General features: G+C 47.1%; 1 protein-coding gene across 2 annotated transcripts in view; it reads right to left on the bottom strand.

Moving 5' to 3' along the window:
• ELK3 (ELK3, ETS transcription factor) overlaps positions 1–25,902 on the bottom strand; it is a 71,426-nt gene that overhangs the window by 30,463 nt on the left and 15,061 nt on the right. For both annotated transcript variants that reach the window (XM_018048130.1, XM_005680473.3), the window contains exon 2: positions 12,839–13,047. In XM_018048130.1, coding sequence (XP_017903619.1) covers positions 12,839–13,045 — 207 coding nt within the window. In that variant the 5' untranslated portion in view covers positions 13,046–13,047. The remainder of the gene's footprint in view (positions 1–12,838; positions 13,048–25,902) is intronic.

Raw genomic sequence — 25,902 nt, 5'->3', positions numbered from 1 at the left:
ACAGCAAAGGAAGGGAACCTGGTCTTCGTCCTCATCCTCGGAGCATCTGACAGCTACTCAGACGGTTGTGGCAGCCCCCGCCTCCTCTCGCCCCTGCCACCTGAACCCGAGGGGACACAGTGGTTGGCCAGCCATACTGGACTCTGCTGGGAACCTGTTATGGGCAGGCTCACCACACACCGTCTGCCCTGGAGCAGCTATGAAAGGGCTCCTGAGACCCAACCCCTGAGTCTGAACTGCCTCCCCTGGGGCAGTCCTCCCCCTCGGTCATGAGTTGAACAGAGCTTCCCTGCCACCCATAAAGTCCACGTCAACTCAGAACCTCAGAATGAGACCTTATCTGGACGGAGGGTCTTTCACATGTAATCAGCTAAGGTCGTCAGGATGGGATCGTCCTGGAGTTACGTGGGCACTGAATTCAGTGACTGACGTCCCTACGAGAAAAGGAAAGATCCAGAGACAAACACAAGGAGGAAGGTCAGGGGAAGGCAGGGGGAAGGAAGTTAGGAAGCAAGGATTTCTAGGGGCCCCAGAAGCTGGAAACGGCAAGGAAGGAGGTTCCCCTAAGGCCTTCGGAGGGAGCCGGGTGCTGCTGACACCTCAGCGTCACACTTCTGACCTCCACAACTTGTAGAGAATACACTTCTATTGTTTTGAGCCACCAACTTGTGTGTTAACTTGTCACAACAGCCCAAGGAAACATCCTCTCTTATCCTAATGTCTCTGGCAGGGTGGAGAGGCCCGGCCTTTCCCTTCTGAGAGCTCGGCTGGCCTTCGGGCCATCATGTTGCCGAGGACACCCAGTCAGGTGCAGCCTGGGCCACCCTGGGTGCACTGTGGAAGCCCAGAGTGCACCCTGCACGCAAGCGCGCACATATCCACCCCCACTTGCAACTTCTAAGAATAACGCGCTGCCAATAAAGGGCTCCAACTCTGTCTCAGAGCTAACTGACTCCCGGGGGAGGTTTCCATGTGGTTTGGGATGAGATCTCTTTACTCTCTGGCACTGCTAAGCTGTCGGGCAAACCGCCCTTCCAAATCCTACTGGCAGTGCCGCTCAAGAAACTCTTGCTGCCCCGCTGGGTGGAGGCGGGGGGAGCCAGACCTCGTGACATTAACGGCATCCTCCCACCCCCTCTGGGCTCACAGCTGCTTCTCATTGGACAGGGAGTCTCGTCTCCCACTGGGCCCCTTTCAACACTCAAGGGTATTTTTATTTAAAAGGCCTCTGGAGTGTTAATAAAATCAAATGCAGAACTGCTCCCCTCTTTTCCCCATGGGTGGGGTAGTTGTTGGCAGTGACCTCGCTTCAAGCAGCCGCCGCCAGCACTGGCAGGTGGCTGGAGGGGGCGGGGGTTGGGGACCACAGGTGGTCTGGGAGCATGTTCTTATCTCATTCTGGCTTTGCCACTGATTTTCCTGAAACTTCGCTTCCCTTCTTGGGTCTTCACGTGGTAAATGAGGGGCAATCAGGGTAGGAGGGGATGTTAGGTCCCTTCCAGCACTGACATTCCAAGAGGGTGGATTTCCCTTGATGCTTCGCTTGTCTTGGTGCTCGCTCATAGTTTCCTCCATCCTGCGTTCATGCGGTCCCAGGCTCCCAAGCGGCTCTGGTAAAAGAACCCACCTGCCAACGCAGAAGATGTGGGCTCAATCCCTGGGTTGGAAAGATCCCCTGGAGGAGGAAATGGCAACCCACTCCAGTGTTCTTGCCTGGAGAATCCCATGGACAGAGTAGCTTGGTGGGCTACAGTCCATGGGGGTCGCACAGTCAGATATGCCTGAGCACAGCACTGCGCTGTAGATGCTGAGAGTACTAAGGAAGGCCAGCTCCCAGAGCAGAGGAGGCATCGCCAAGTGTCCACATCAGCGGGAGGAGGTGACACAAACAGGAGCTGGAGGATGACCGGGGCCCGGCAGGAGAGGCAGAGGGGAGTGCAGGCACACGTGAGGTCTGGACAAGGGGCTGGGGGTGGTGCAGCAAGGCAGTCAGGCTGGGGCCAGATGGAGTAGAGAGCTTGGAACCTTTCCTGGAAGCCACAGGGAGCCAGGCAGGTGCACAAGCAGAGGGGTGCCATGCTCTGATCTGGCCTTTTTTATTTAATAGGTAAGTTGTTTTTTTTTAGTGTTTGTGCCAGGTGGCATGTGGGATCTTAGTTCCCTGACTGGGGATCGAATCCACGCCCCCTGCATTGGAAGTGCGGAGTCTGGACCACCAGGGAAGTCCCCGATCTGGCATCATCTGGACACACAGGAAGGGCAGGGTGTTTGGGGTGTCCAGAACCACCACCTAATGTTTCCAGCAGGCTCAGAGGACACTGCCAGCAGTTCTTCCACTGTCATTTCAAACAACAAACACTGGAGGTGATGCCCCTCTCCCTGCCCTGGGGCGATCATCAACAATATTAGGAATACCGGATTCAAGCTTGAGTTCTTGGCCCTGCGGCTGGGTGACCCTCCAGCATTATAGTCCTGAGCATGGGCCTTGGGGTTGAGACTCCTAGGTAGAAAGCTCTGCTGCTCACCAGTCGTTTCTTCTTGAATCTGTTATTAACCTCGCTGAGATTCAGTATCCCCATCTCTAAAATGGGTCCACTGCCGACAGAGCCGATGGGCATTTCACATGCAGGGAGATGAGCCTAGCTCAAAACAGAGGCTCTGTACATGTGAGCTTTCCCTGTTACAGTCACAAATGTGGGGTAGGAACCAAGATAAACTGTCGCTGGAGCCCAAAGGAGATGGGAAGGAGGCGGCTCAGGGGAGCAGCTGGGCCCAGTGGGTGGGTGGTGGGCGGTGTGATGTGAGCACTAGGGGTTTTGTCAGTTTATCTCCACAACCACCCAATTTTCCTGCCACGAGAAGCCCAGAATCAGGAAGGCTCATGCCGGCAAGCTGGTGTGGGCTTGGGCAATGGCCTGACATCAGTGGATTTGGCCAGGCTGCCAAGCACTGCAGCCTTGTCAGCACAGTGCTGAAATGACTCCCAGGACTCTAGGTGTTTCTTAGCAACGGCCCTATTTGAGGGAACACTGAGTGCCAAAGGGGAAGCTGGCTTGGAAGTTTGTGCAAGACAGGCGGCACCCCTAATCAACCCTCAGGGTCCCCCCCAGCAGGTTGGCTCCCTCAAGCTAGCTGCTCCCTCATGGGGCAATGGGGCCCAGGCTGGAAGCCCTCCACGAGGCCATCAGCTACCTCACAGGTTTCTGGGCAGCATCCCGGCCCAAAAGCTTGCAGAGAGGCCCTGGTCATCCCCGCGGCCCCCAGGCAAAACCCAGTTGCCATCTGTTGTACTTTTAACCATCCAAGTGGCTGACGGGACATGAAAGAAAAAAAAGGCATACAACGAAACACGCCCAGCCCTCAATACTCAGACCCAGGGCTGAGCACACAGAACCGTCCAAAACACAAAAGACCCCTGAACAGAGTCCAAGATAGACGGGTCTTCTGTGAAATTTCACAACCCACGAAGGTGTTCTAGAAAGTACCAAGACACAAATGCTTGCCGGACTTTTGTTCTTTCTCCACTCTGACAGACAATACATCACATAATATTCACAAAATTTATTTGGAGGAATTAAAGAATTCCACCCGGGCCAGGCTTCTTGGTGCAGGCAGTTGGGTTCAGATATGTATTATTAATGCAAACATTTTCCTGTCGTGATTGCACACCCAATTTAAAATGAATTATCCAATTAAGAAGGTGATGCATTCTGCTTCCAGGAATATGTTACCAGTGACTCTGTCTTGACTGTTCTCTACTAAAAACCCTTCCAATTAAGTTAAGACCGTTCAGGACATCGTGAGGCTAAGCCGGGAGGTTGCTGTGGAGACAGGAGGAGTCTTCATCATATCACTATTTCAATCTCCTGATGAGAAGGGAGCTGGCAGAGCTCTCAGCCTCCCCCTGGGATGAGTGTTCACTGCCAACAACAACAAGGACAAAAAGCTCTGTTGGACAGAAAAGGATAAAAGATCATGTAAGCTTCCAGATCTCCTTCTGCAGCTACACAGGGAGTCATGGCTTGGGCTTCCTCAAGCAGAAGCCAGTTGGCGGGTGCATACAAGAGGCAGACGCCACCCTGTCCCTTCTTTCCCCCTCGCTCTCGGTCAGTTCTAGAGGGGGTGTGCAGATCTGATGCGGAAGGTGTGACGGTGCCAGCTCGGCCAGCAGACAGCAATCGACTGGTACCCGTTGGCCACAAAGATCGGGGCTATGGGGTCAGACGGAGACACCACTGATGTCACGGAGAGTCAAGAGGAATCACAGATGTTTACTTCTAAAATGCAAACCTGACCACGGCACTCTCTTGCAGACAGCCCTGTACTGGGTCTCCACTGCCCTCGCCATCAAGTTCATCCCCTGCTCACTCTTGCCATCTCATCCCTCCTTCATTCCCTAAATAAACACTCAGACTCTTCCACACCTCCCGGTCTTTGCACGTGCTGGTCCCTTCTTCAGTATATCCCTTCGCTACTTTTGTCAGCCTGATAAATGTGTTCTTACTCAAGACCTGGGTCAGATGTCTGGACCTCTGGCAGCTTTGTCTCTGACTTTAAAGGCTTCCCTGATGGCTCAGATGGTAAAGAATCCACCTACAATGCAGGAGACCTGGGTTCAATTCCTGGGTTGGGAAGATCCCCTGGGGAAGGGCATGGCAACCCATTCCAGTATTCTTGCCTGGAGAATTCCAAGGACAGAGGAGCTCATGGGCTACAGTGCACGGGGTCTCTAAGAGTTGGACATGACTAACACTTTACTGCAAGGTAGGTGCTAGAATCATGACCAAGCCAGCGCTTTGCTATCATAACTGGTTTTTGTGTTTGTTGCCCTGAGCAGCTGCTAAGCCACTCAAGGGCAGGGGGTATGTTTTCAAAGGAATGGTCTAACCATAGAAGAAAAGGCAGAGGTGAGAGAAAGCGGCCATGCCAACTTGAGAAGGATGTACAGGCATATCTCAGAGATACCACAGGTTTGGTTTCCCAGATCACTGTCAATAAAGTGACCATCACCCTAAAACAACTATCGCAACAAAGTGAGACACAATTTTTTTGGTTTCACAGTCCATATAAAAGCTATATTTATAGTATACTGTAATCTGTTAAATGTGCAATAGCATTGTATCTGAAAAAACAACATATATACCTTTAAAATATTTTATTGATTAAAACATGCTAATCAAAAAAAATTTTTTTAATTAAAAAAAAACACATGCTAATCATCATCTGAGCAAGTCAATCTTCTTGAAATGGTAACAGTAAAGATCACTGATCACAGATCACTATGACAAACGTAAAACTAATAAAAATGTCTGAAATACCATGAGAATTACCAGACTCATTCAACACAGGGTTGCCACAAACTTCCAATTCATAAAGAAGTGTAGTTTCTGCAAAGTGCAACAAAACGAGGTATGCCTGTATAATTAGAAACCACCTAGAAGCTGTCCATGAGGTGAGTGAATGCTGTGAATCCCAGGGGTCCCCCAACACTTAGGCCCGTGGGTGCCAGCAGTAATCAGGGCCAGAGACAGGTGTGTTCTGGGTATAGACACTTCTCTTCCCCACCCCAGGACGAGAGATTTTAAAACCAAGTCTGCCTGATGTTCCTGCCTGGAGAGTGCCAGGGATGGCAGAGCCTAGTGGGCTTCTGTCCATGGGGTCTCACAGAGTCGGACATGACTGGAGCGACTTAGCAGCAGCAGCAGCTGCCTAATGTTATTTAGAGTTGCTAAACCATTTAATAAATAAAACCTCTGTGACAGATCCTTATGTCTACATCAGGCTGTAGAAGTACCTTGTGGAAGACTCAGTTTAAACTGAAGAAGAGAAAAAACCCGACCCCCAAAATGTAAGCCATCAGAACTACTGATGCAATGAACCAGCCCGCCTCTGAGGCTCCCAGCAAGACAGAAAAACAAGTTGTTTGGTAGGAGATGACAGTGAAATGCCCAGGCATGAAATGAACATTCATGTAGGTCTCTGTCCACCCTGGTGTCTGCCCTTCATGGGCTCAGACACAGGTGTCCTCTCATGACCTGTGTGTTTCCAACCTGGGATTCAGAGCACTGAGTCACCTCTTGAACAGCTTCTGGGTCGTTCTAATTACATAGGCATACCTTCTTTTACTACACTTTGTAGATACTGTGTTTTTTACAAATCCAGGATTGGGGCCATTGCGATCAGTAGGTTTTTCTTCTAATCTGTGTCTTGTATTAAAGTCCTCTGCTCTTTCAGGGCATGGAACCCCTGATTTCCGTAGACTCTGAAACCCTCTAAGGTGGGGCTCATCTTCATGGCCTTCGTTCCACCATGGGGACCCAGCATAGTGCCTGGTCCACGGTGAGCACGTTGTGACGTTCCGTTCATAGAGTCTAGTTTCACACCTGCAGTTGAATCGAGCTGCTGTACATGTCACAGGAACAATGATCCTTTAGGATTCGATGAATCAAACCACAATCTCCAAAGCTCTCCTTTGGTGCGTAATTGTGAAAATCTAAATGCAAGCCCAGGAGGGTCAGAAATCATATACATCATATGGGTTGAAGTGTACTTCCATAACTGTAGGGGAAGGCTTAGTCACAGGGCCTGTGGATGTGACTTCACAGAGGTGAGCGAGTTAAGATGCGGTATTGAGGGTGGACTCTAATTCAATACACCTAGTGTCCTTTAAAGGGGTAAATTTGGACACAGGGAGCAATGCCATGGGATGACAGAGGCAGAGACTGGAGCTAGAAGTCAAGGGATGCCAAGGACAGATGACCACCACCAGAAGGTGGGAAGAGGTGAGGACGGATTCCACCCCAAGTCTCAGAAGGAATCTGGTCCTGCTGACACCCTGACTTCAGCTTCTAGCCCCCAGAACTGAAGAACAAATATCTGCAGTTTTAAGCCCCTCACTTAGTGGCAAATTGTTACAGTAGCCCTAGAGAATTAATACAATAACCGAAAGGCAGTAACTTTTTTCTGACATGTATTTAGCATCAGCTTTCATGATAGAAGTGATCTGAATCTGGGTGGAGGCCACTTCACTATGTTACCCGTTTGCTCATTCATTGGCTTCCAATACTTACTAAGCCCCGGGTATGTGCCAGACTCTGTGCAGAGCACCAGAGTGACGAAAGTGGGTAAGCCAGGAGCCTGTGGTGTAGATAGCTCTGTGAGTGGTCACAGAAACAAACACTTGCACCGCCAGGCAGTAAGTCTTAAAACACAGATAATAGAAATGACGGGCATTTTTATCGTGTGTCCTTACCAAGTGTTGATCACACCAGCCAATCCTAAAAGAAGCCTCATTGGAAGGACTGATGCAGAAACACCAGTATTTCGGCCACCTGATGTGAACAACTGACTCATTGGAAAAGACCCTGATGCTGGGAAAGATTGAGGACAGGAGAAGGGGACGACAGAGGATGAGATGGTTGGCATCACTGACTCAATGGACATGGGTTTGAGCAAGCTCCAGGAGATAGTTAAGGACAGGGAAGCCCGGTGTGCTGCAGTCCATGGGGTGGGAAAGAGTCAGACACAATGGAGCAACTGAACACCAACCAGGTGCTGAGCACCTGAGCACATGGTCACACGCACGCCTCACACAATCCAGGGAGGAAGGTGCTTTTTGGTGCCCACTTCCCCATCAGGGATCCGAGACACAGGGATGGAGACACAGTAGGACTCTACCAGGATGGCACTGACCACAAAGGGAGCACGAGGAGGGGGAGGCTCACCCCACCAGGGGAAGCACGGGGAAGTGTCTGATTAGGAGGGGCGGGAAGTATTATTTAAATATGAAAGCATCTTTGAAAGCTTAATTGTCAAATCAGCCAAAACAGATATTAAAAAGCACCACAGGGACTTCCCGGTGGTCCAAGTGGTTAAGAGTCTACCTTTCAATGCAGGGGACACAGGCTCAATCCCTCAGGGAACTAAGATGCCACATGCTGAGGGGCAACTAAGTCTGCACACCACAACTAGAGAGCACACACAGCAACAAAGATCCACGTGTCAGAGCTAAGACCCAACAGAGCCAAAAATAAATAAATAAACATCAAAAAAAAAACAAAACAGCACAAAGCATTTCCTAGCATGAGTAAGAAGAGCTGTAACACCAGGACATGCGCGATCCGCCCACCCCACCCTGGTGTGTGCTGGTGCAGGACGCTGGCACAAAAGTCCTAACTTTGGTCTTGGCACCTGCCTGAATTTTTCAAATAAGTGCTCAGGGAACTAGCCTCTGCATTATTATTGTGGCTTAATGCCTGGCAGCGCTGCACATGCTTGGGTACTGTTCTTAGCCCTGTCGTCACTCATTTACTCAGTCATGTCCAGCTCTTTGCAACCCCATGAACTACAGCATGGCAGACTTCCCTGTCCTTCACCAACTCCTGGAGCTTGCTCAAACTCCTGTCCATCCAGTCAGTGATGCCATCCAACCGTCTCATCCTCTGTCATCCCCTTCTCCTCCTGCCTTCAATCTTTCCCAACATCAGGGTCTTTTCTAATGAGCCAGCTCTTTGCATCAGGTGGCCAAAGTATTAGAGCTTCAGCTTCAGCCATCAGTCCTTTTAATGAATATTCAGGACTGATTTCCTTTAGGATTGACTGGTTTGATGTTCTTGCAGTCCAAGGGACTCTCAAGAGTCTTCTCCAACACCACAGTTCAAAGGAATCAATTCTTCAGTGCTCAGCCTTTTTTATGGTCCAATTCTCACATCCATACACGTCCATTGGAAAAACCATAGCTTTGACTAGATGGACCTTTGTCGGCAAAGTAATGTCTCTGCTTTTTAATATACTGTCTAGGTTTGTCATGGCTTTTCTTCCACGGAGCAAGCAGCTTTTAATTTCATGGCTGCAGTCACCATCTGGAGTGATTTTGGAGCCCAAAATAATAAAGTCTGTTACTTTTTCCATTGTTTCCTCATCTATTTGCCAGGAAGTGATGGGACCAGATACCATGACCTTCTTTTTCTGAATGTTGAGCTTTAAGCCAGCTTTTTCACTGTCCTCTTTCACCTTCATCAAGAGGCTCAGCCCTAACCATGTGTTAACTTAGCTAATCTCTACCACAATCCTATGACATAGTCTCTACTCTTACACCCGTTTTACAGAAAAGAATGTTGAGGCCAAGAGAAATTAGGCAAAGCACTTAGTCATGGAGCTGGATTTAAATCCAAACCCTATAGCCCAGAGTTAATGCTATTATTGTAGTTCTCACTGTGATAATCTGCCCAGGGTGGAGGGGTGGGGGTGTGGGGGTGGGGGACTTGCGGGCATCCTCCTGAGGAACAAGGATTAAAGAGCCTCAGCCCCAACCTGGTTCCATTAGCCTAAACATTGTTCTCTGATGTCTTTTGCAGTTTTGCATACATTTTCCACGTTTTTCCCTCTGCCCATTTCTAAATATTATTAGAATGGGTTAAAAATGTAACATGTAGCATATAAAAACAATAATGTCCTCATGCCTGCTTACTCTGGCAGGAAAACTTGCCTATTAGGACAAATCAAGGGACGTACAGTTTCAACAGGGAAGAGATGCTAGCTGGCAAAGAAGCAGAAAGACAATAGGAACAAAGAAGCAGCTGACAAGGTGGGGAGCCACCTAATGTATGCCACGTGCAGAGCAGGTTCTGGGCAAGTGTCAGGGGGGAGGGAGGGAGAGGGGAGGGGACGGAAGAAGGGGACTGAGGGAGGCATGAAAGGCAGACAGGGTCACGGGGGGCTGTGCGACGTGAGAAGCACATGCAGCGCAGGATGGGGCACAGCAAGGGCGCCCATGTGGTCAGGGACTCCGCATTCACAAAGACCTTCCTCGGACCTACCTCTCAGGTGAGAGACCAGATCATGTAAGAGTGCCATTTTTGTGGATCAAAAATAGGCAGATATTGGCAATTTCATACCATTCAAACACACAGAGTCCTAGAGTCACACTGACAAAACTGAAAAGTGTTCATCACAAAATGTAAAATACAGCTTCTCGCCCTTTGTTCATCTCTTCTCCCACGTTCTTCCCCCTTTCTGTTCTTTCTCTCCCCTCACTCCCTCAGGGCACCCGTCCCTTCTTCATCTCCTCCCCATGTTGTCCTTCCTTCTCCTTTCACTTAAAACTATATTAAGTCTGGTGTCAGGACTCCCCTCAAAGTCCAGTGATTAAGAATCCACCTTCCAATGCCGGGGTCATGGGTTCGATCACTGGTCGGGGAACTAAGAGTCCACATGCCTCAGGGCAACTAAGCCTGCTTGGTGCAACTACCAAACCCACGCACCTCAACGAGAGGAGCCTACATGCCCCATGAAGATCCAGCATGGCCAAAACAAATAAGTAACTTAACATTTTTTTAAAAATTATATGAAAAAACCAAAAACCCTGTATTCAGTGTCTAATGACCATCACAGGTCCCAAGAGAAAGACTCCAACGGCCAACCGCACACACAAGCGTATGGTGTAGGTGTTCCCAAGGAAGGAGGAAGGGCACCTTCTCCTGGTGGCTGAGCCCGCATGACACCTGGGCAAGAGCCACGCTGGCCCTCACTGGCAGCGCTAGCTGGCAGCATGAAGGTCACGTGGCCAGACCTTAGCTCAGCCCAGCAGGAGAGGAAAGGGACACTGGGGGTGAGCAGGCCACACTGGCCACTCAGACCCGGCGTGCTTGATGAAAAACAAAAACATCTAAGGCTGTGATACCCTCTGTGCTGTCTGACTGCCGACCTGGAAATCAGGTGCTCAGAGGCACAGGAAACAAATGGCTCAGAAGGTAGGGTGTGTGCCTTCCGGTCAGGAATGTGGGCACCCTGGCTCTACCGCTCTCTGGCTGCAGGACTGTGGGCAAGGTTTCCCATCAAAGGCCCACGTCCTTACCTGTAAAGGAAGAGACACCCGCAGGACAGTCTCAGGGGGTGTGGAGACCAGGTCATACAAAACATGCAGGTTGACTGCAGAATCTGAAATTGCTTTCCCCAGAGATTTAAAAATCTGCCCAAGGGAGATCAGATGTAGACTGTACTGCACGACTTGGCCTGTCTCTTGGGGAAGTCACCTTAAGCCTCTGATCTCTCTTTGGGCTGAAATCCCACAGTCCTCTGTCCCAATGCCTGGGCCATGTGAAAAAGGGGAAACTGAGTCACAGACACCGAACCCCTTTTCTGTGACACCTTGATTTAAAACCATAAAATCACTTTTTTTGTGTGTGTCAGGCTCAAAGTCATGCTCTTAGGCATTCTGCCAGCCAACAAGATGACAGTTTTCCTTCAGAGGGCCCCAATTCTCATTGTGTGACTTAGAACCTGGGAAAAAAGGCAAAACAATAAACCATCTGTGAGGCTTTCAGACAGCGCAATTTGTGAGAAGTGCTTTTTACATCTTGGTAGGACTCTGCATTAAGCCGGCATTAATTAATTGCTACATTAAAGGGAAGCACCTTTAACATTTCAATGACATAATCATATGCAATTACGATCGTATAAAGGAACACTTTATAATTAACGATGCCGCCACTTCCTGAAATGTGTAATCCTTCTGTCTTGAATTCCAAAGAGGTTGGCAGGAGGAAGGCACTAAAGATAGTTCAGGAACTAATATTTAAATCAGTTTTTAATTCACCTTTCAACATGAATAGTAAAACCGGAACAAAAGCTTACCCTTATTAGGACTCCAAATCTTTATGTCTATGAGGCCAAATATTCAGCAACAATAGCTCCACACAGAAATGGTCAACAATTACAGGCCAGAAATGATTACCCCTCAAGAGCAATAATTTTGCCCCAGCAGGCACATCAATTGCTTTTCCAGAAACGCATTACAGCTCATTCCGACTGTCCAGACTTTGGAAACTATGCTGTGTTATCATTAATAAAGCACTCTGACTTATTTCCGGGACTTAAACATGAGAACGGTCTTGCTTTTAATTAGGGAGGTTTCCCACGAAGTCGTGATCCCCAAGTACCAAGCATTGCTCTAAGTGTTCCACGTGTGCTGGCTTGTTTAGTTCTACACAGCAGTCCTGAGCCCACATTATTTGAGCCCTATTTTATAAATGAGGACAGCAGGCACCCAAATGTTACTTAGCTTGCCCCAGGTACCATCCCCTCCCCACCCTGGAAAAGCCTGTTTGAGTGAATCACAAACCAGACTGGATAAGCAGACTTTCTCAACTGTCACGTTCATTCTGTCACTATACCTGTGACGGAGGCCCCAGAACCTCCCTGCATCTAATTTCTGTTGTGAGCACATTTTTGCAGCAACCGCAGAAGAAAATGCAGAGGCAACAAAATCTGACCCATGGTACCACCTAAAGGGTGGATCTCCCTGGTGGCTAACTGATAAAGAACTCGCCTGCCAATGCAGGAGATGCAGGTTCAATCCCTGGGTCGGAAAGATCCCTTGGAGAAGGAAATGACAACCCACTCCAGTATTTTTGCCTGGGAAATCCCATGGACAAAGGAGTCTGGCAGGCTACGTTCCATGGGGTCGAGAAAGAGTTGCAGACAACTTGTGAAACGGCACAACGAAAACACCATCACCTAAAGGGCTGCCAGAAAAAAAGTCCCTATAGCACAGCCTTTCTTAAACAGCAACCAAACTTGCATCAGCAGCCCCTGTTTGATGCCCTTCGTGGTACGCTCCCTGGAGAAGGAAATGGCAACCCACTCCAGTATTCCTGCCCGGAAAATCCCATGGACAGAGGAGCCTGGTGGGCTACTACTGCACTGGGTCGCAAAGAGTCAGATATGACTGAGCATGCACGTGCGCGCGCACACACTGTACACGATTTTCCGCTGTCCTCAGTGGACCATGAGGGTGGCTCCCTCCCCATGACAGCCTCCCGAAACGGCCAAGGCTTACCTTGTCATAATAGTATCGCAGGGCTCTGCTCAGCTTGTCATAGTTCATGTTTGTTTTGTTTTTCCGGAGTCCCCACAGCTTGGCCACTTCTTCTGCTTTGAGGAGCTTGAATTCACCATCATTGGAAGTCCAGCAGATCAGGTGCTCGTGTTTCTGGTCCAGCAGTAACTGCAACAGGAACTGCCACAGCGTGATTGCACTCTCCATACCTGGGGAGGGAGGGCTGCGTCAGTGCAGCTGCCAGGGCTGGGGGGGGGTGGTGGGGGCACTCGGGTGAACACCTCAGCACCACCCCTACCCCAGCAAACCTTAAGTGACTTTCATTTCCATCCCAACCGGCCACTCTGGATCATATCCGGCTGCATGTTTGCAAAACAGCCACGATTCAGAAATACAGGGAAGCCCTGTGACCCTGGTATTCGCCACACACATCCCCACAGGTGACAGGGTTACACTGGGGATGATATGAAAAAAACGATTAACGGACTGCCCCTTCCTAGAATCAGTCCTCATACAAACTATTGCCCATACAATGCACATGGTGTCTGTTCCCATTCGTCCTATCAGCTCCCTCGCTGGTCAGCCTCTAGGCTGTTACCTGGATGAAACATTGGAGCCGCTAAGTGCGGTTACACAGGGGCTGCTGCTACTGCTACTGCTAAGTCGCTTCAGTCGTGTCCGACTCTGTGCGACCCCAGAGACAGCAGCCCACCAGGCTCCCCCGTCCCTGGGATTCTCCAGGCAAGAACACTGGAGTGGGTTGCCATTTCCTTCTCCAATGCATGAAAGTGACAAGTGAAAGTGAAGTCGCTCAGTCGTGTCTGACTCTTCACAACCCCATGGACTGCGGCCTACCAGGCTCCTCCATCCATGAGATTTGCCAGGCAAGAGTACTGGAGTGGGGGTGCCATTGCCTTCTCTGATGTAGGGGCTGGGGGTATGCCAATAGGTGTGACTGCATGAGGAGCTTCTGGAAGAAGGGACTTTGTTAGGTTACTTTTTGTATTCCCAGTGCTCTGATAACCCATCCCAATGCCCGACTGATATATGCTTAAAAACCTGAGGGATCAGTTACTGCCACTTAAAGAGTTGGTCTCTTTCTTAGGCACTTGTCACGTTGCAGATAGAAACACCTTTTGTGGGACTTCCTGGTGGTCTTAGATTCTGTGCTCCCAGTGCAGGAGGCCTGGGTTCGATCCCTGGTCAGGGAACTAGATCTCACCTGCACAGCTAAGAGTTCTCATGCCGCAACTAAAGATCCCACATGTGGTAAATAAGACCCCGCACAGCCCGCCCCCCCACCAAAAAAAAGCCCACCCCTGTCACAAACACAGAGATGGGAAATGCATTCGTTTCTTCACTATGAGAAGGAAGCCTATAAAATGTTATCTTTCCCCCTTGACTCTGTTGAGGACTTTGTAAATGCTGTTCCTCAGCTCTGGAGCTTGGTGAAATCCTACTCATCCAACACTACCCAGTTCATATGGGACTTTCTCAAGGAAATTTTTCCCCACTCTCCCAGGCCGTTCCCAACTTCAGACATTTGAAGACTTTCATGGCAATGGGTACTGACTGTAAAAATAACAACAATGCCCATTTGTCTCATCAACAATTGCACATTAGGAAAGGAGAGGCGGTTGGGCTGGTCTCGAGAGCTTCATCATAGCTCAACCCTCATGACTGGACACGTGAAGTGCCCTGGGTTTGGATCGGGAAAAGATGCTGGAATGAGGAAGCCCAGGATGACCAGAGGGTGGAAAACTGGCTTCTGGCACAGACAGAAGCTTCGAAGGCCAGTTGTGAGGTGGGGACAAAGCCAGAGAGAAGTAGGGATTATGCCGTAAGGCAAAGAGGAAACACCGAAGACCCAGGAGGCAGCCAGGGTGACGGGAACAGGCAAGCGGTGAGAAACACATGACTCTGGGAGACCCAGGAGCCAGAGTAACAGCCTTAGGGAGACTTATCTGTACCAATATTTTTGTCAACTCCACACCTCCTCTCCTGCATTTCTCTTAAAGGGGCAGCTTTCAGACTGATGAATCATTTTTCTCCCTTTCCACACGGGGATCCATGTGAAAAATATCTAGCTTTCCAATAAGTGTTTATTTCCTTATTTCCTTTCACATGTTCAGCCAAAAGAACACATTTTACTGTTTCTCTGAGCAACATGAGTTTCTCGGTTAAAGAGAAACAGAATAGCAATGTTCTTCAAATACCCATAGGGCACTTTTATTTACAGCTCTTTAGAGGAGATATTCTTTTCAGAAATCAGTCTTCACCACGATGGCCTCTCAGTCCGTAAGACAATAAATCACCTCCTTGTTGGATCAAAACAGCCTTTTGTATCTCATGAGTCTCGTAAACACACGCAGCAGCCCGCCAGCTCCAACTCCGAATATAAGCTTCTAATTATTTGAGGACGGACCACAACTTTCTCCCCATCATTGGCACTAAGAACCGCTAACAGTTGTCTCAAATTCTTCAGTGTTTTCTCAGCCAAACCCTTCAGACAGTAAGCTTTCAAATATCTCTAAAATTTTAAAGTGGCTGCTCGGAGGAACCTGCTCCAAAGGGTAGAAGGCTGCCAGCGGGTTTGGAGATCTGGATGGAAGCGATTCCTGGGTCGGTGGCTGTAGCCACTCGCACCTTCCCCATCTCTGATATGAGCCATAACGTTCTAGACGGAACAGGAGGACAATGTATACATCTCCATGTGTTTCACACTTAGTGCTTCTACCAACCAGGACTCTTCAGAGCTTCTTTTGCTTCCTGGAATCCCTTTCCATGGCATTCCAGCCCTGTGTATTGGAGCCATGTGCCCCAGGCATAAACGATGAGGACCGGACAGGATAAATGTTCTCAATCTTTCACTCCTCTTCCCTTCCAAGTGGCCGTGCAACAGCGCCCAGAATGGGTAGAGTACTTTTCCCCCATCCCACTGATATTTGGGGATGGCCACATTATTTGATTCGGCCAATGGAATGATGAGCAGAAACGGCAACGTGCCCTTTCTCAGCTGAGGTCTAAGAGGCTTCCTATGTTTGCACTTTTCCTCTTGTGTTCCTGTTACTACTGTGAAGCTATGGCGCAAAAATGAGACATGTGGAGCCAATCTGAGCTCGACCCAAAGCCTGGAGACAAGTCCCACAAATCACAGTCTGAAGCAGTGTCCCTGAGGTCAACCAATGAGAAAAATTAATGTTTCTGTATACCAGTGACTCTCAGGCTGGCTGTTATGCAGTATCATGGCAGCGAGAGCTGACTATTACAATGTCTTAGTCTGAAAACACTCTCTTTGCTGGGGTATGATATCTTTACACTGTAAACTTACATTCATAATCATGAGGTGTGTCTAGGCATGAAAAAGCATGTTATGCAGGGGACTGGCCAATCCTGTCTTTACTCTGAGGGTTACAAGTGGGCCACATAAATGATCATGGGTGCGATGGCACAGCCTTCAGCAAAGGTAAAAGGAGGAAAGAGGGAAAGAAAAGGGAGATATAAGAGAGGAAAGTGAAAAGGCAGAGGAGCAAAGGGTAAGGACAAGGACACCCTCATCAAGGCCCTGCCAGACTTCCAGGATTGATGAGCTGGGCCAAGGGGAGCCACAAGCTGAGCACCAGGAATCCGAGGGCTGCCCCGCACACACACTCAGAGCTTTGGTGAGGCTGGGTGGGCTGAGGAACGCCCCCTTCCTCCCCCGGCACCGCTGAGGGTGGGAGGGTTCCTAGGAGGGTTGATGTGAGTGACCCGGCTACCCTGGAGGTGACTAAACCGTCTAGCCACTCCTGCCTAAAGCACGACAAACCCGCCTCTGCCAGCCCATTCTCCTTCTCCAGCCCTTCCGCCACTCCTCCACGCCGATGCATCCGCCAGCTTCAGTGAGTGTGCAGTCACACAAATCCTCACTGTGAGAAATCCAGCCACACGTGACTCAGAGATGAGCCTCAGAAATATTTCCCCACGAGCTTATCGCACCTACAAACATCTGTCACCCACGTCTACACTTGGCAGAAGTCATGCTGGGAGGCAGTGGGCCCCCCACGGCCACTCTGGCCTCCACCCTTGCCACCCTCTCTGGTGATGGAAGCGGCTGAGTGTATGCGGGGCAGTGGGAACACGGGAGGGCTTGGGGTGGGCAGGTCAGCAACTGATCTCACCACCATGGTTCCCACCACTAAGATACTCAGCGTTTCCTCGATTTTAGTTCCAGCTTTAGTAACTATGATTCAGTGTCATCATTTGCACAACTGTTTTCACGCACAGTCATGCTTCATACCTTTGTGAGCTACAAACTTTGCCCCCTCAAGGACACTGGCAAAGGAAAGAGTCTAACACATGCCTGGGGAACACACTCTCCCCAACCACCAATACACAGTAGCAAATTCATCAAAATTAATATATCTCTCACCAAAAAATTATTTTTAGTGTTTTTTTTTAAAAATTAATTCCTTGATGCCTAGAATCCTTAATAAAGTCTTATGTCTTAACATGAAGGTACAGTCAAGTCCAGTGTATCTGGCTGCCATTATGAAGAATGTGTGTAATTCAGGCAGCATCCTGTGGCTCTTACTAAATAAAAAGTTCAAGAAAGCACTGATACTTGAGATTTATGTTTGATACATTATTATACAAGAGGCGGTCTGCTGTCATCAGCCTAACCTCATTTAGCTGACTTCCCACAACTCTCCACTTAAAATATGTAGAATACATGAAAGAAATGCTATAATTTCCTTTAGAAAAAATTTCCCAAATCAAACTTTCAGCTGAGTAGAAAATGGTACTCTTCCTCGCACCCCACCCCCCCAGGCCTTATTTTGAATGGATAAAATTTTATCAGGTATGGTAATGCCATTCTTTTCTTTTTCCAAGAGTCAATAAAATTTAACATTTAATATGAATACATGATCCTTAGAAATCTTAAAAATCTCATAAAATAATTTGATAGCTGCAAAATCATTGACTGATGGTTTTTAAATTATTTTTAATTTCACGGAAAGCACATGATTCTATCCTTATTTTTATTTTTCCTCTTTTTTCAAGGTTAAATTTTTATCAATTGAAAGATTCTCTAGATTTTACAGTGCTCATAATGCCGTGCTTAATGTGAACATTAAGCTTTGCGCTTTCGTGTTTAGGAGGATCCACTGTGAAAGCATCGCTGCTCTCGCAGGAAGAGGCGCCCTCCGCATCAGGTCCCCTCTGCACCATCGCTGACTGCATCTCGACCCTGCCGCCCACTGCACGTGGTTTCTCCTCAGCACTTCTACTGGAACTAACCCAAGACCACGGTCACAGCAGTGGATAAGGCCTCTTCCAGGCCTCTCCAGAGAACAGAGCTACCTGCTATTTCCCCCAGCTGTTCCTTCTCCTTTGCAATTTATAGCCTAGATATTGCCACGGTGGAGGATAGTTAGATCACTTAAAACAGTTTGTCAAATCTGAATAACACACATCCCTCCTTTGGAAGGAGCAGGAGGCAAAAAATTAATAGGTCCTCATGTGGGCAAATCATCTTCACTAAATATCTTATTATAGTCTCCCTTCAATATTAAGAAGAAAAATGGATATAAGTACCTCAAGGTTTATAGTCCTTTACAACCAGCTGATCGCTCCCCCCCATGCAAATTAACAATTAATCTTACATATGACACATGATACTTGGTTGAGAGACAACCAACACAGAAGTTACGGCCACGTAAGTTATTTTGAGTAAGTATGTGTTTACACAATTATACCCTACAAAGAGGAGAGAGACTCAGTTCTCCCTCCACCTTTTTCAATTTTTTTTGAGTATCCATTTTATGCCAAGACACTTTCTGGGTATTTGGGATACATCAGAGACAAAGGAGATGAAGACCTCTGTCTTCGTGAATCTTACCTTCTAATGGGAGAAGACAGGCCACAAACAACAAACATATGACTATTAAAACACAATATTTTGGAAAAACAGTGTTACAGGGAAAGGCAACCAGAGCAGGTTAAGGGGTGGGAGCCTGGGGTGTGTGAGCAGAAGGTCATGGAAGGCCTCATCGAGAAGCTAAGGGCTGAGAATACCTTAGTTAGAAAATAATTTTCAAAATGGGTAAAATCATGGCTCTCCCACAGATATAAAATGAAGACATGTTAAAGATTTTATTTCACTCATTAGTCAACCAGGGAACTTGGCAGGTGTTCTAACAAGTTCAAAAAAGAATCTGAATAATAAAGGCATTTATAAATTAGGAATATTGAATGCACAAACAGGGGTGACAGAGGAGTCAACTGAACTCTACAAGATAGGAGAGAATTTTCATACCTATAGACAATAATTATTTTTGTTATCAGCTATCTCTAATTAGTAGATTGTAAAACCTTCCATAAAACCAAAATCACATCCTCCAGAGGAGATTAGAGTCTAGACAACACACAGTTTTTTGTGGAAGCATAATTATTTTCTACAACTTGCAGCAGATGAGAGGGTGAACTGCTTCTGTCTACTTAGAAGGCTACACAGTGAGGAAGAGCAGATTCAGAGCCACACTATCTGGGTTCAAATCTAAGTACCAGTCCTGTTTGGCTGTGGGACTTTGGTTAAGTTACTTAACCTTTCCGTGCCTCAATTACCTCATAAGGAAAATGGAGATGATGATAAAAGGATCTCCCTTACAGGGCTGTTGCAAGGATTACATGAGTTCCTAAGAATGCACTTGAACTACACTTGGTACATAGTGTTATTCCAAAGTTTACTATTATTTTTTAAGCAACAGAGAAACTTCTTCATAGATCATGTTGTGAGGATATTTGGCCTTCACCTAGCTCAAAGGCATTATTTAGATACTATATCCACCTTGGTTCTTTGTTCATTAGGCAATGATTCCACAATGGGCACTGAAATCCAGGAAGAATCTTCCAGCTCTTTGGTGACTGTTGTTTATAAGGTGACCTAGAATATGTTTATGTGGGTTTTTAAAAAGACTAGCATCAAAAGATGAAAAACCATCAACAGATACACACCACTATATATAAAATAAATAACAAAGACCTACTGTGTAGCACAGGGAACTATATTCCCTACCTTGTAATAATCTACAATGGAAAAGAATCTGAAAAAGAATATATATATATAATGAATCACATTGTTGTGTACTTGAAACTAACACAAGATTGTTAATCAACTCTATGTCAATATTTTTAAAAGTCAAAAAACAGATTTTTAAAACTTCTGGCAGAAAATTTCAGATCCCTGAACACATATCTGCTGCCTTCAGCTTAAGAAATCCTGGTGTAAAATGCTTATCCTGAAGCTTCCAAGTTGTTTCTCTAGGGAAGACAGCCCTTGGGTGCTCACATCTCCCTTGGGACTTGTTCTGCCCTGATCTATCTTGTGCCCCTGGAGCAGGGAAGGGAGTTAAGGAGACAAGAACCATTGGCTCCAAAAGAGATAGAAGAAGGGCTCTAAAACGATGACCCAAGGAACAGCCATGATGACACTGCCTGTGAAGAGGGAGCCCAACTGGGGAGCGTTCCCCGGGCTGCTCAAGCGTAAAGAGCTCGTCCACGGCACAGAGGGAGGGAGGGACATTCAGGCAGACTCTGAGCAGTCACTTTCCACCCTCATTCTGTGTTTTCAACTCTTTTTTCTTTAAAGAACACAAATAGTATCCTTGATTCACTCTTTCATCTGGAGGGAGTCTCAAAGAGAAGGAGGCTCTAGACTGAATATACTGATCACTCTCATCGCCGATGATGCCTCCCTCTGCCCCACTTTGTCAAATAAATGAATAAGACTGAGGTTAGTACAGGCCTCAGTCTGTGCCCTTAACCACTGTTACATTGCCTCCCACCAAGAGCAAGGAACTCGCAACAGGATCAGGACTGGGAGCAGGCTACTGGAGAAGGCTTGTAGAGGAGTGAGCTTGAGCAGAGCCTTGAACAAAAGGGTACACAAAATCTGAAAAGGGTGAGAGGATTTGACCAATGCCCCTCCTTCAAAAGCCTAAAGCTAGAGTTCTGTTCAGAGGACGTGCCCGTGATTTCTCCCCTTTCCTTGTTAATATTTAGCTTCTGTTGGGTCATACAGGTTCTGGTACAGATTTATAATTCATGGAGTTGCGTCATCAGGAGAAAGTCTTGTCATAGGAGAGCATTTGAAGTTCAAGGGGGTGGAAGGCAAGAAAAGAACACTCTTTCACCTTCAAAAAGAAAAGGGTAAGAGGAGGGAGTAAGAGCACATCATGAGAAACGCTGGGCTGGATGAAGCACAAGCTGGAATCAAGACTGCTGGGAGAAATATCAATAAACTCAGATATGTAGATGACACCACCCTTATGGCAGAAAGTGAAGAAGAACCAAAGAGCTTCTTGATGAAAGTGAAAGAGGAGAGTGAAAAAGCTGGCTTAAAACTCACCATTCAGAAAACGAAGATCATGGCATCTGGTCCCATCACTTCATGGCAAAGAGATGGGGAAATAAGGGAAACAGCGACAGATTTTATTTCTGGGGAGCTCCAAAATCACTGCAGATGGTGACTGTGGCCATGAAATTAAAAGACGTTTGCTGCTTAGAAGAAAAGTTATGACCAACCTAGACAGCACATTAAAAATCAGAGACATTACTTTGCCAACAAAGGTCCATCTTGTCAAAGCTATGGTTTTTCCAGTGGTCATGTATGGATGCGAGAGTTGGACCGTAAGGAAACCTGAGCGCCAAAGAATTGATGCTTTTGAACTGGGTGTTGGAGAAGATTCTTGAGAGTCCCTTGGACTGCGAGGAGATCCAACCAGTCCATTCTAAAGGAAATCAATCCTGAATATTCACTGTAAGGACTGACGCTGAAGCTGAAATTCCAATACTTTGGTCACCTGATGTGAAGAACTGACTCATTTGAAAAGACCCTGATGCTGGGAAAGATAGAAGGCGGGAGGAGAAGGGTATGAGAGAGGATGAGATGGCTGGATGGCATCCCCGACTCGATGGACCTCAGTTTGAGTAAACTCCAGGAGTTGGTGATGGACAAGGAGACCTGGCGTGCTGCAGTCCCTGAGATCGCAAAGAGTTGGACACAACTGAGCGACTGAACTAAATTAAAGAGGAGAGAGGCAGAAGTTCTGCACCATAGGTAGGGCAGGGGTGGGAGCAGCCAGTGATGGCCAAAGTCCAAAGCAAGCATCAGTGTGGAGTCCTGGATGAGATGGCCATGTAACCTGCCCAGAGACAACTCATGCCTGAAAAACAAAGTCCACCCAAGACCCATAGGCACAAACCAGTGGTTACCAATAGGGAGGGGCAAGCAGGGAGGGATAAGATAGGACCACGGACTGCCGTGCATAAAATAAATAAGCACGGGGCGGAGGCAAGATGGTGGAGTAGAAGGACGTGAACCTACTCCCTCCCATGGAAACACCATAATCACAACTAACTGCTGAACAATCATCAGTAAAATAAATGAGCTACAAGGATGGATTGCACAGCACAGGGAATATAGCTAGCATTTCATACTAACTACAAACGGAGTTTCACCTATAAAATGTTTAATCACTCTGCTGTACACTGGAAACTGTTGTAAATCAACTATACCTCAAGCCAAATAATAGCTAAGTCCGTCCAGTAGCAGAGGTTACTGTGCTCCTTCAAACACCACCAAGCCTCCAGCAGTGGCCAGGCTGCCAGGAGAGTCGGTCCCAGCCCATGACCACCAGCATCACCTTGTCACCCTGCACCAGAGGGCTCCTGGTGAAGCTAATGCCTCAGGGACCATCACTTTGCACAAGTCTAGGGGCTCTAGTGATTTTGTATTTATAATTTGTGGGGGTCTGTACAAAGAGGATTTCTGCACCTTGTTTTAAGCTTCAGCACCACACCTCCCGAAATCTAGTCCTGCCCCCACCCCTTTCTCAGGCTGCGTCCTCCTGAGAAGCTGTGCTCCTCTTCTTGATGGCAGTCATTCTGCCGCAAGGTGGCGCCAGACATCCTGACGTGAGACAGAGCTGCACAAGAGTACGCAAAGCCTGAGGTTTCTGCTTCCATTCTTAGAAGCTGAAATACCCACGTATTTGCTCTTCTTTCTATCTGTGGCAACCTAACGCTTCTCTTTGCATGTTTCTAGTTTCATTTTTTTAAGCTACCCTGAGTTGGAGTTTAGAGGGTTCAGAAAAATTGTCTTTGTAAAGCTTATATATTGTGGGAACTAGAGAACTTTTAGCCAACTTAGAAAAAACCAGTTAGAAATGAGAGAGCCCAAGGAAAGGAGAAAAACTCCTGTGAAAGAAATAAACAAAGTAGGTGTTCGGCAAGTTCACAACTTTTTACTTGTTAAAACTTGCACAGTTAGAGAAGTCAAGATGAAACTTCAACACTCAGTACCGAAAATTCTCTGAATTTCAATTCCTCTGCCCAGAATATCTACTAAGTGTTTCTGTAGAGAAATGTCAGAAACCATTTCATTAAAACAAAAACAAAAACCTGTATTTAAGGCAGGGAACTGGAAAACAACAATTTGTACTCTTTGAGGTCAGCAGTAACTTGGCACAGAATAATTTTAGGGCATGAAGTAAATAAGGATTAATATTTGGTAACTGAGCAACACAAATGGAAGTCTTTTTTATATTATTTTTGAGAAGGTGAAACTAAGATTATTGACATATATTTTCAAAAGACATTTTAATTCTTGCCAACCACTGTATGCAAAAAAATGCTTATCTGTGAGGCTAAATTCATGTCCCTCGAGGCTTTTTATTTATTAAAAATGTTTATATTCTCATTCACTCCGTGACTATCTGCAGATTGTCTGTGCTTTAAAGAGCAGTGTGTGTGAGCTAAGTCCCTTCAGTCATGTACAACTCTTTTATGACCCTATGGACTGTAGCCTGCCAGGCTCCTCTGTCCATGGGATTCTCCAGGCAAGAATACTGGAGTAGGTTGCCGTGCCCTACTCCAGGGGATTTTCCCGACTCAGGGATAGAACCCAGGTCTCCTGCATTGACACCAGCACCACCTAGGAAGGCCCCCTTAAAGGGCAGAGTGAGCAAGAAAAGAGGGAAAGCAGTCATCACTCAGCCTTTTTTTTTTTTTAATACCTTTTGCGGTTCACAATGTTTTTCAAATCATTCTGAGGACAGAGAAAGATTTTTTCTGGGGAAGTCACTGATAGCCACTATAATAACACCTGCTGTTTACTGTGCATATAATCCACTCCTCTTTCCTTCCGAACAACTCTGTGTTGTCTGCGGCTATATGGGAAGCAACTCAGTTGGTTTGTTGGTGACTTTCAAAGGGTGAATTTCCTTTGGAAAAGTAAATGGATGGCTACATTAACTCCGGCTGGGAAAGTAGGTTCCAGCCATTCTACTTTCTGCCACATCCGTATATTCAAGCCATGTCCCACCATTTCCCACCCCACCCATCCCCACCACTGCACATCCAGTCCTAGCTCACCCCACATTCTCAGACTAGGCCCACATGCAGATAAGAAAGGGCCTAATCTCACTCTAGGTTGCCTGGCATGGATGGATACCCCTTGGGTCTCTAAATTTGGCAACATCTCCAAACTTCCTAATATTCCTGGTACTGAGTTTGTTCTTCCTATGCCAGAAGAGGAGGTGGTGATCAATCCACAGGGTTAAAAAATAAATAAATAAAATAACTGGCTGTCCCAGAAGCACCCACCTATTTCTCTGCACCTGAAAGAAACAAATGGGTCAATCTGAATGAGATGGTGTATAGAGAAAGCTCAGCACAGTGCCCTGTACGTTGTGAGCCTTCCCCAGGACTTAGATGCTGCCTGTATCCATGCCTTCTGTGAAGCCTTGAACAAGCTTCCCACCGATGGAGCTATTTCTTGTTGGCCATCAGATCCCCTGGAGGAGGAGATGGCAACCCACTCCAGTATTCTTGCCTGGGAAATGCCATGGTAGGCTACAGTCCACGGGTCACAAGAGAGTTGGACATGACTGAGCAACTGAACAACAATCACTACATCAGTGTCATCCAGCAATTCCAGCATAGCACCTGGTAAACAATGGGCATTCAACAAAAAAGTATCATGAATCTCAACTTCTTTCCCTTTAAGATATGGACTGTAATATCTGGCTTCAGAGACTCTTCTATCACCTGCTAAAGAGCCCAGACATAGAAGAATTTTATTTTTCTCCTTTTTTCTTGGAAGAAAGATGGACTTGCCCACTTCTCTGACATCTCCCCACATGGCTTACAATCAGGTAGCCACACAAATATTCTATCATCTGTAGTCCTCCACATATATACACATCTCCATTTAATCTCTTTGAAAACATCAGACACAATTTTATTGGGCAGTTAAGGGAACACAAGCCTGCTAGATCAGTGGGGCCAACTGGTCACCCAGCCCTCCCAAAGTGGGGCTGTAGTTCATTACAGCCAATCGGGTAACCACATCTACCTCCCTTGTATATCAACATGCCCCAAAAAACAGACTCAGAAGTCCTGGGCACTGAAGAGAAAATCTTTTCAGGTAACCAACGGTATTAAAAAACCAGACCACATCTTGAAAGATAAGTAGGGCTATAAAAAATCAGAGGTTCCTGCAACCTGGGACACTCCCCAGGTCCCCCATAGGGTCTCACAAACCCCAGGCTCTGCTGACAATGCCTTTTCTTTAAACAGATGAATTGCTCCTTCCCGGACATTTTTGGACTAAAACCTGAACCTTCGCATTCTTTGCAGTTGTTTTTGTTGTCTGTGTTGTTTTCGAGGATCTTAATTCTGGCTTGAAGCACATCTCCCTCCAGCTCTCATACTTGGTAACATTCAGCTTCCTCTTCTTCTGCAGGTTGTAGGCAGGAAACTGGAAAATGGGCCACAGGAAACCTGGCCTCCTACATCTGTCCCACTTTGTAATTGCAGCTCTGGTTTCATTTTGCCTTGTGTGTCAGCTCTGTTTTAACCCTCAACACAACGGCCAAACTCTGCTTTCTGAAAGAACACTGCTATGCTTATTGCCCAAGGAAATTCATCGAGACTTTTTCCCTTCCCCAGAGTAATTAACCGTATGAATTCAACATGGAAAAAAATACTAAGCAAATTCTCCTAACAGTAGTCATTTGGAT

This window comes from Capra hircus, chromosome 5 (assembly GCF_001704415.2).
Source record: "Capra hircus breed San Clemente chromosome 5, ASM170441v1, whole genome shotgun sequence".
In the NCBI taxonomy this organism is placed as follows: Eukaryota; Metazoa; Chordata; class Mammalia; order Artiodactyla; family Bovidae; genus Capra; species Capra hircus.
This window is presented reverse-complemented; position numbering and strand designations above follow the sequence as displayed.